At 35.9% G+C, this 10829-nt stretch overlaps 1 protein-coding gene across 1 annotated transcript in view; it reads left to right on the top strand.

Moving 5' to 3' along the window:
* LOC115237587 (protein bark beetle) overlaps positions 1 to 9949 on the top strand; it is a 23807-nt gene extending 13858 nt beyond the window's left edge. Inside the window, exons 12-28 of the mRNA XM_029810734.1 lie at positions 184 to 574; positions 758 to 1182; positions 1276 to 1521; positions 1663 to 2603; positions 2710 to 3185; positions 3405 to 3585; positions 3661 to 4066; positions 4167 to 4444; positions 4521 to 4774; positions 4853 to 5064; positions 5176 to 5300; positions 5359 to 5589; positions 5735 to 5860; positions 5954 to 6212; positions 6359 to 6560; positions 6678 to 6925; positions 7124 to 9949. Coding sequence (XP_029666594.1) covers positions 184 to 574; positions 758 to 1182; positions 1276 to 1521; positions 1663 to 2603; positions 2710 to 3185; positions 3405 to 3585; positions 3661 to 4066; positions 4167 to 4444; positions 4521 to 4774; positions 4853 to 5064; positions 5176 to 5300; positions 5359 to 5589; positions 5735 to 5860; positions 5954 to 6212; positions 6359 to 6560; positions 6678 to 6925; positions 7124 to 7942 — 5820 coding nt within the window. The 3' untranslated portion in view covers positions 7943 to 9949. The remainder of the gene's footprint in view (positions 1 to 183; positions 575 to 757; positions 1183 to 1275; positions 1522 to 1662; positions 2604 to 2709; positions 3186 to 3404; positions 3586 to 3660; positions 4067 to 4166; positions 4445 to 4520; positions 4775 to 4852; positions 5065 to 5175; positions 5301 to 5358; positions 5590 to 5734; positions 5861 to 5953; positions 6213 to 6358; positions 6561 to 6677; positions 6926 to 7123) is intronic.
* The last annotated feature ends 880 nt before the right edge of the window (positions 9950 to 10829 follow it).

Below are 10829 nucleotides of genomic sequence, written 5' to 3'. Positions count from 1 at the left end.
GTTTATTCGTATCGTTTTTTTTTTTTTTTTTTTTTTTTTTTTTTTTTTTTTTTTTGTAAAAGGTGAAAATTGGAAATAAATGGGGAACTGTTTGCAATTATGGATGGACGATTCTGGATGCGGCGCTTGCAATTAGGCTTTTTTTTTTTTTTTTTTTTTTTTTTTTTTTTTTTTTTGTAAAAGGTGAAAATTGGAAATAAATGGGGAACTGTTTGCAATTATGGATGGACGATTCTGGATGCGGCGCTTGTTTGCCATCAATTAGGCTTTATATTAGACTACGAGAATTGGTTCGTAGAGCGATCGCAAATACCGAACGCGGGAATCAACGAGGATATACTTCTCAGCAATGTTCAATGCACTGAGAATGATAACGATATAACAAAATGTCGGGCGGAGAAAGAGCAAGATTTCGAAAACTCATGTACTCATTCGAACGATGTTGGTGTTAGGTGTCTAGAAGTGGCATGGGCAGGTCTGAGATTGGGACCGTTGGCTCAAAGATGTGATTTGCAATACGTGACAATCGAAAAGGCAGGCTTGCTCGATTATAAAACAAATTCATTTAAGCCAGGTAATTTATATGTTTAAAGTTCATAATTCTTGTTAATAATAATTAAAAAATTAAATCTCAGATTTGATATGTATGTCGCGTAACGCGCGCATTTATACACACATATATATTATACCAATATTTATATTTATACATATGTACTTAAGTACATGTGTGTATGTATAATTGATTTTTTTTTAACAGCTTTACAAATTGATTATTCATTGGATGGTGTCAAGCTTGTTAACAATTTGCAAGATGGATTGGGAGTTCTGTATTCCGACATATATTCAGCCGACGCCATAAATATTGTAAAAAACAGCGAGTTTTCTCGAAATCTCGGGAGCGGTATCAGTTTCAAGCAATTGGGAATGCGAATAGTCAACTCGCAAATCGAGAGCAATAAAGTCGCGGGAATAAGGCACAATCCCGCTCTCTCGGCGGTTCATCAGAGAGAATTTGCGGGATGGTTTCTACGCGTTCCGGACACCACAATCGACTCGCCGTATAATCCCGTAATTTTACCGGAAATGGATGAAAATATTGAACTCGGTAACGGGGAAACCAAATACGTTATAACGACTAAAATAACCGTTCAGGAATCTGTTCGTCGTACCATAAATATTAAAGTAAGTTTCATTTTTCTTGCGCAAAATACTACATGTTTTACATACATATACATATATATGACAGTTAATTATAATTTTTTCTTCTATTTATAGTGTACTCCCGGCTACATCATTGGTATCCAATTGCTAAATCCAATAGAGAATAGAAGCACCGAACAAATCATACTGTACGATTCGCAGCACCTTAACAATAATCAGATAAGATGGCATGTAAAACGAGATCTGAGCGTTTTCCCCGTCTCATCTAGCTCCTATATAGTAATTTTAGAGTACCTGAGCGGTGAGAATGCTCTTGGTGGAGCTGTCATGGCCATCACGTCGCTCTTATCTCCAGCGCAGGTATATGCTTTAAAAATGCGAATATTACTTATACGAAAATATTAATACAAACATTAATCTTTACATAGTTATAATAATAATTATAATAATAATAATAACGATATTTTTTATATTTATATTATATTTATATTTATATTATAGAACATACGCAATAAAATAGTCAGCGGTCCTATTCCTTCATTGATCATCGCAAAAACGAAAATTAAGAATAATCAGAAGGGCTTACTCGCGTTTTACTATAATAGATACTTGAACGAAATAGGAGATCACTTTCTCCGAAAAGCAAATGAGACTATTCAATTGATCGGATGCGAGATATCACACAATCAAGAAGAGGCCGTATACGTGTATTCACCTTATTGGAATATCTTTCAGTCTAATTTGTCTGAAATTTCGATCCACATAAATGACAGTTTGATCACGGACAATGGTAAAGCGATACATCAGTTCAGCCGTGACGCAAGGCACTCCAACAATCTCTTCCATTGGATAATGCAGGACAGCACCATTGAAAGAAATCGCGGTGGTGGATTTGAAGTGTTGTTGCCAGATGTTTGGCAATATAACGAGAATTTTACACACTCTTTGTACTTCGGTAATAATACCTGGCGCAATAACGAACAGTTTGGCTTTGTGATAGACGGTCATTTCGCGCATCTGAACATATCCTACAATCATTTTGATAGCAATCGCTGCAAGACTGGTCTGATATCTGTGCGCGGAATGGAAAAGAAAATCAGAATCAACAATAATCGTATTGATGGCAACAGTGGCACTTACATGGTCGAATTCCGTGCGGACAGTCAATCCGAGATTCTTGGTGACGTCGACGCGCGTTTCTATTACAATGAGATTAAACGAAACACGTACGACCTCGTCGGCATGGGACCGCGCCAGACATTTGATGATCCCAGTTACGTCGTCGGCTTTCACGGTATACAGAAAGTACTAGTTAACAGAAATCTCTTCGGTGATAATTCGCTGGATTACGAATTACTAGCGGGTATTAGAACAGCGAAAATTAACAATGAAGTAAATGTCATGGAGAATTGGTGGGGCACTGATAACGACACTATTATCAGGTAATTTCATGTAGTTAGATCCACCGTTGACTTCTATGCATATACGAGTTTTATTTTGATTCAAGATTCACTCAATAACGAAACTCATACATGTTTTCTTTCGCAGACAGAGAATTTTCGATTTCGATGATTGGAACGATCATGCCGTGGCTAATTATCGGCCGTACTTGATGCGCGACTCATTCGACTCATTTATTTCTGCGTCGTGGCATATAAGTCAAGAGATTGACTTGGACAATTTGGGTGGTCGTATAGTAGAGAGCCTCTCATTGCATGCGAGAGCCGAGCCTTACGTAATACGTTCCGATATCACAGTTATGCCGGAAGCTACATTGCATATCTATCCCGACGTCGTGATGGAGTTTGCTCCTAATGTTGGAATCCTCGTCCTCGGAACGCTGAAAGCCGTCGGTGTACCCGGCCATGAAATCGTTATGAAACCGATGAAACGAATAAACGCAAGCGTAAATTCCACGTTTGTTAAGTCAGCGCCGACGAAGAGTTCCACTAATCTTGTTTCAATGTCTGACGAAACGATCCGTTTATGCAAAGATGGAGGCTGCTCCTCACTGTACAATGAAGGTGAGCCGAAAAATATTAATATTTCGACTCTCAAAAAATACCCATCATTATGTTTGATACACTGTGGTCTTTCATCTTATCTGTATTTATCTTGTTTTATCTGTATTTATCTTCTCTTTTCTAGATATTCTAATTTTGACGAGTATTTTTCGCAGTATTTTATCGTATTATTTTTTTGTATTTGGTTGCATTACAAATACCCTTTTTTTCTTGTTATAGGATTCTTGGAGTACTTTAATAGAACGACTCTTCAGTGGATCCCCATATGCGATGAGCGATTTACCGAGCGAAACGCCCAAGTGGCATGTCGGCAACTTGGTTACGATACCCTCAACGTCTATGTATCATACGATCGTAGATATGAACTTCATCCTGGATCGTTGACGCGTGTCTGGTCTTGCAAGTACGATTTGTTTCTTCATTTCGGGTTCTCCGCTTTCAAAAACAATTTCTTTTTAAACTTTAAACATTTTTTGTTGCAGTGTTCTGGGAAAGAGCAGAGTCTAGAAGACTGCCAGATCAGATTGAACGGTCAGTTATTTGGTCATCGTCACGAATGTTCGTGGAACGGTCAGTTTATCTTCCTGCACTGTGGCGAGCGAAACTTGAATGACGCGTACGATTATTGGGGCGGAATACGCATCACCAACAGTGAATTCGAACATCATTTGTACGAGCACCGCATTCACAACATCGTGACTCACGAGACTGTCAGACGTGTCGAATCGGTTCTCAAATTCATCAATATAACTGGTGCTGGAATTTTACATTTCGAGAAATCATACGCCGTACAATCCATCATGAAGTCTCCAGCAATAGTGCACGTTAATATAGATCGCAGCGCTTATCACGGTATCAATATCGTATCTCCTACACACACGGTATGTGCGTGCAAATATTTATAAAATAACTATCATTTGTTTGTACAAAATATGCAATTATTTTGCATATGTATACATTTATATATATATATTTTTTTAGATGGAATTATTATTTAATACGATTACTAATGTCCTCGGAAATGGCGTGAATATACTATCTTTGACGGGAGAGGGCCGCGAAGCAGACGAGAGCTCGTTTACGCCCATTAAGGATCTTAATATCCCTTATAATTTGTTCAGTATGGTTGACATATGCGACACCGCTAAAGAAATCACGATCGAAGAGCGCGTGATCGTCTATTACAAATACGATAATTACCCTGTGAGTTGTGTGAAAATCTTCCGCAGTGCTTACAGAGTCAAACCACTCGGATTTAGGTGCGTAAAGCTTTTCCGAAAACGGCTTTCCAATTGTAAAAATAGAAAAATAAGCAAATATTTCTCTGTTTTGCAGACTTTTACAGTTCAATCTTTTCAACTCCACTGGAAAACCGGGCCATGCCGATGGTATAACTTTATACGACGGAGACATTTACAATGTTACTTCCAAAAGAATTGGTCACTTGGAAGTTAATGCTCCCGACGAAAAGAAATTCTTTAGAACACAGACTCCCAGTCTTAGTGTAAGATTCTTCGCTAATGGCGCCAGTAGTGTGCACGGATTTATCGCGGAAATCGTGACTCTTCCAATATCCGCCATTGGTTTTAGTAAGTATATAATCTCAATCATATATCTCAGACCCTCTACATTTCTCCTATTTGTTGATTTATTATTGTAATTGACAGATCGCGATGTGCAGCACAACGTTTCTTATTCTATGATATCGAATTGTCGCGAGGGCGCCATAAAATATGCAAGTGCCGGCGAGGTGAACGCTATAATGACGCTCGAGCGTAATCAATTTACGAATAATTGCGAAAAGTTATATGGTAACTTTTCCACGTGTAAATCCGCCTTATGGCTCGATGTTCAAAACACGCAATCACTTTATTTCAGAGTAAGTTTGAAAAAAGATCACACACTTACTTGTTTTCTTTTCTTTTCCTTTTAATTTTCTCAAAATGCGACAAAATTTCTTATTTAAATTTTTTAAACTTATATTTTATAGAACAATCTAGTGCAGCGGAATCAAGGCGGTCTTTCTATTCGTGCCGATTCGAGAGGTTCGGCCACATCTCTCAAAGGATGGATTCATAATAATCTTTTCACAGAGAACTTCAACAAACCAGCATTGTAAGTATATGATAATTTTCTTGTGCGAAGACGAGGGATAATACTATGAAACTTTCAGATATATCGAAGGTCGTCAGAGTAGTCCTTACCAAGAAGTGACTATATTCAGGAATTACTTCACCAAAAATCATGCTCCCTATGACAATAACATTGTTTTAAAGCAAGTAGTCAGCAATATGACACTTAATTATTTACATGGAAACATCGGTATGCATTTATTGGAGATTTCGGGATTCGAAAGAGTTCGTTTACCTATTTATCAAAGCACGTCTCACAATGGCTTTTACAAGTGAGTAATAAGTTTTTTTTTATTTTTTGCTTCGTATTTTTTTTATTTTTGAGAAGAGTTATTTAGCCGTGCAAAAGCGTTTAACATGCTATTTATAGAAGATTATCACAGACTGTCGAGATAATAAATTATTATAATATTTTAGAAACTATGCAGTGGATCGTGAAGGCCGTAGCACTATCGTTGCCGGTACTCCCGGACAGCAATATGTCGATAATGTGTTCTTTAATCCTGACAACGATTACGAGATGCTTACGACAAATAGATCTCAGTAAATTAAAATAAAGCTGATTAAAAAATATAATATTACACTATACAGCAAAATTAAAATAAAGATTCTTTATAAACGTAATTGTTTGTTTAGGCAATTAGAAATGTGGAGATCTCACATAGACGCGCGTTACAATTGGTGGGGTTACAACGAAACTTTGGCGGTGGCGGGACGTATTAGAGATCGTGGAGACTCACCCGAGCTACTACAGGTCGATTATCAACCCTTTCATATGAACAATAAATCTGTATTAAGCGGTAAATGTCCGCCTGGCTGGGACCTCGTCGGTGACACGTGTTATATATTAATCGGCGCGCTTATGGACTTTTATAGTGCGCGAGATTTTTGCAGAGTGAGTGAATGAAATTCTATTCGTATATATACGTAACACATACATATTTGGTTTTTTACATGCAAAATATCACGCTTTTTTGTTTGAATTTTTTGAATATTATATTTTATTCATGTATATATTTTTAATTATGTTATTCTCAAAAGTCGGCAAACGCATCCATGCCCTTCATTATGGGGGATTATCTGGAACTCTGGAAATTCGCGCGCAAACAACAAGAACGGTTTGATTATTCGGAACGTGTTTGGGTGCAACAATTAGAACGTGTGGACCAATGCACAGTGTTCACATATCAGACCATTGAAATAGACCATTGTGCGCAACCTAATCCGTTCATTTGCGAAATCGGTATGTAGAATATTATAATGGTGGATATAATATATATATTAGTATTGAAATAAATTATAGATTAATTTAAAAAAAGAAAAAGCGATTATAAAGAAGTTATTTTCCGAATTTTGATAGATCCTAGAGTCAACATCGATCCTTTATCGTGGAGAAAGGATATCGTTGCAGTAGGCGTCTTAGGAGCTGTTGGCATCGCGCTTGCATTGTTGACCGCGGCCATCGCGCTATGGGTGTCCAAATCGAAGAAGCGTAAACTCGAAAGATTAGAGCGACGTAATTCCATCAGACAATCTCTGCACTCCCTACGATCGATCGGCTCCACATCTGCCTTCACGGAGCTTGCTTATCGGCGGAAACCTATCGCGGTAAAATATAAATCACATTGTGTAATATATATAATTTTTGAATATGTGATAAAAATTAAATCGAATTTTTGTGGAAGTTAAATATAATTAAATTTCAGAATTTAGTAGGTTCAGTGCAATACTAATTTGAAGTTTATGTTTTTAACAAGTTTAAAAAATTAATATAATTTTCTGAATAATATGTACTACATGTTTTAGAGCAAACATTCAACGGATACGCTGAACTCAAAATCGCTGGATTACAAGCGCATGCTGAACGGTGGCAGTCTGGATTCAATGGACAAGTCTCAACTAAATTCTTCAATAGAGGACAATCAGAGTTACGATGTATACGAGGCTCATAATCCGCGATACTCGCCAAGTACAAGTGACTTCAAGAACACGGTGCACAAGTATGGCGCGGCACAGACTGTTGACAATCCGGTCTTCGATTTAGCGTATCGCAACGAGGGCTTCCGCAATCACTCTACTTTCACGGCTGGGAATGCTGCAGCCGCTGCCACTTCTAACTGGCCATTGCAACCGAATGTACAGTCGACCTTGACCGACGAAAATCCCACAATAGTGGATCCTAACAACGAAAGCTCATCGTATCTCAACAACACATCTACACTGCCGTTACACTCCAGTCTCGCATTCACTGATTCGATGAGTGAACTGAAACGCAACATCGAGGCATCGACTGCGTACGATCCCGTAGAATACGACTCGAAACGCGCTTACGACATGGCTACATTAACACCAAGTCAAGCATCCGAGCCTGTTCCAGAGTACGTGTCAGATTTTCAACCGCCGATACCGCCACATCCATATCATTACGAGACCGAGAGTAGGCCTAGGAGCGAGGCGTTGCTGGAAACTAACTTTGACATGGGCGAGGAAAAACCATTGCGCTCCAAAAGCGAGGCTCTGCTCGAGACCAATTTGGATGCATTTTTAATCAACGAGCCCACGGAACTCACGCAACTGTCGACGACAGCGCGAAGCAAAAGTCAACCGCTGGAAACAGCGATGTAATTGCTTTAGCTAATATATATAGACCATCATTGTTCGCAATTTGGGTGCACAATTAAAGTGTGTGCTAAATGTTTTATTTGTAACAACAGACACTGCCAGTTATCGCACAGTCAAATATTTTAAACTATTCATATAGTATAACATGCTTGTGCTAATAAACAATGAATTAAAATCATTGGAATCTATGCACAACATACAATAAATCCTGATTGTTGCTGCGTGAAATGAACGAGAATGGATCGACAAAGCAATGCAACAACACTGGCTTGTTATTAGATAAATAACCCAGATAGCGATAAATATGAGCTCAAAATACGGGCTTACATCTCGTTAAAATTTGAACTCGGCGAAAAAATATTATGTACAATGTCAAAAACTTAACTTTATTAACGTTAAGAAATTTTTTCATATGTTTCATATTTTTATACTAAGATGTTGTGTACACATGGTTAAAAAAGATAACCGCTTGTTTTATAATATTGTAAAGATGTCAATATTCAATTCAATCGATCTTTTATTAATGACTATTGGAAGTGACACGCGTATTCGTTGTGTCATACATTTTTACGTGTTCCAAAGAGGACCGATCTTTTTGTTATAACAATATGTTGCTTTATACAATTATAACCACAAGCGGTATTTAATAGCTAATTTTTAATAGACTGTTAATAACGATATAATCGTTGATCAAATAATGTGGATATTTTTATGCCAGATAAAGTTTATTGATATCCTGTAAGGACAATCGATCATTAAGACTTTATAATGAACGTTTAATGATCAATCTATATATTAAAAATTTAATATAAATATAAAATTGATCAAGAAAATATATGTCAGATAGACGCCGTATATGACGGTAAATATTTATCATCAAGGGGAAAAAGGCAGAATATAGAGATTAAATATTAATTTTATTTTTAACATAAGAGAAGAATGCAAGATATAAGAGCTAGAAATAATTCATTTTTTACGACTATTAATTTTATTACGACGAAGCTGTGAGAATAAAAACAGACCTCATATTCGTAATTAGTTTTATATAATCTCGTTGCTCTTTCTTAAACTAATAGGCAGCTTCCCCTCTCTTTTTCTATATATATACATATACACATACACACTAATGTAAGAGTTATATAGAGAAAAGCGAACAAGTTGTCTTATTATTTTAATATCTTGTACTCCAGTAACATCAAAAATTGGCAGTTACCAAAAGCAGCGAATTAAAAAGATTATATTGCAAATAATAATATTACACTGCCAAATATGTCCAATACTGTATATTGCCTTTCTCAAGATTATTGAAAGTATAAAGTTAATAATAATACTTTAGAAATATATTTTACGAAAGTCTCACTGTGAATTGTAAATGAATATGCTGTAATTATCAAACACTCGAATGCGCAATTCGAATATATGAATTTTATATATATATAGATAGATAGATAGATAGATAGATAGATATAATTTTATAATACATAGAATTGTGCTTTGGAGTATAAAAACTTATACTTGTCATGTGAAAGCATATCTTTTCTAGGTATCGCGGAGATACGCGCTTTATATGCTACTCGATAGACTTATTATTCTCCTTGAGTAAGGTGATCTCACCAAATTAATTCTAAAATTTTTTTTATCCCTTTAATACAATATCCGTCCATACACGTAGATTTAGAACAATCGCAAGCGATAATCGCCTTTTTACAAGGATGCACAATAATAAATAAGATTCTAGTTAAATTTTTTCTATATAAAGGTTATTTGGCGAGAGAATTCGTAGGATTTTTGAAGAAAAAGAAGAGATATATGTATATGCATGATATTGTACATATCTATCAGCGAAACGCGAGAAAATTTGCAACATCTAATATACATATATTTCATATATACAAAATATAATTTTAACGAGTTCTTAACAGATAAAGAATTTCTCATGCGTTCTCTTTTAGACATTCACACGAATGGAATAATGTCACAAAAGGCTGCCTTATATATGTACTGCAGGAATAAATAAACCAAGCGAATCAAAGCAATCAGACAAGAATTATAATGTCGAATAATTTTTCAATTAAATTAAACATTTCCATTACTATTCACTTTCTGTGAGACAATCCTACATGCGATTTCACATACAAAAATATTTAATATGTGGAATGATAAAAGAATACATCTTTCGGATAGGATCTTAAAAAGGATAGTAAGCAAACTTCAAAACAATATATATCGAATATATTAATATTAATATCATTAATAACATAATTAAATATCAGGTTACTATTCGTCGCAGCCATTTTTTCGAACCGCTGAAACAAACATTGGTGTGGGAGATTCTTTCTACGTCAAACAATCGACGAAGAAATTCTATGATGCCACACTCGATGTAGCTTCAATCCGATTTGCGTATCAGCGAAAACGGCTCCATTCGATCTTGCATTTTGTAACGTAACAAGTTGGTAAATATATAATCGTACAATATTGCAAAATATATTTTTTATAGTATGTTTAAGTATGTGTACATATGTGTGTGTTGTGTGTAAACACATACACACACATACAATTTTCTCTACATTATATATAAGAGAAAGTTTACACACATATCAAGATCGCCCAGTACCTCCGTTGTTTGAGAATGCATTTAGATACACATATCATTACTGCCTGCCTATAAGGACACATAGATATTATATCATTGCAATCAATAAAAACAATTTGAATCGAATTTTATTACCGTCAGCATATAGTGCGAGTTCAACTAAACATGTTGTATATACCTGGTTCCATCAACACTAAGTGAATTGTTCATGAAAAAACAACTATCTACAATCTCTGTTCTTATGTGATTCTTTATCACCGATTTTTTCCATTTTTTATCTCTCCTCTCTCTTTC

This window comes from Formica exsecta, unplaced genomic scaffold (assembly GCF_003651465.1).
Source record: "Formica exsecta isolate Colony F162 unplaced genomic scaffold, ASM365146v1 scaffold3, whole genome shotgun sequence".
Taxonomy (NCBI): Eukaryota; Metazoa; Arthropoda; class Insecta; order Hymenoptera; family Formicidae; genus Formica; species Formica exsecta.
Note: the sequence above shows the minus strand (reverse complement) of the source record. Positions and strands in the feature narration are given on the sequence as shown.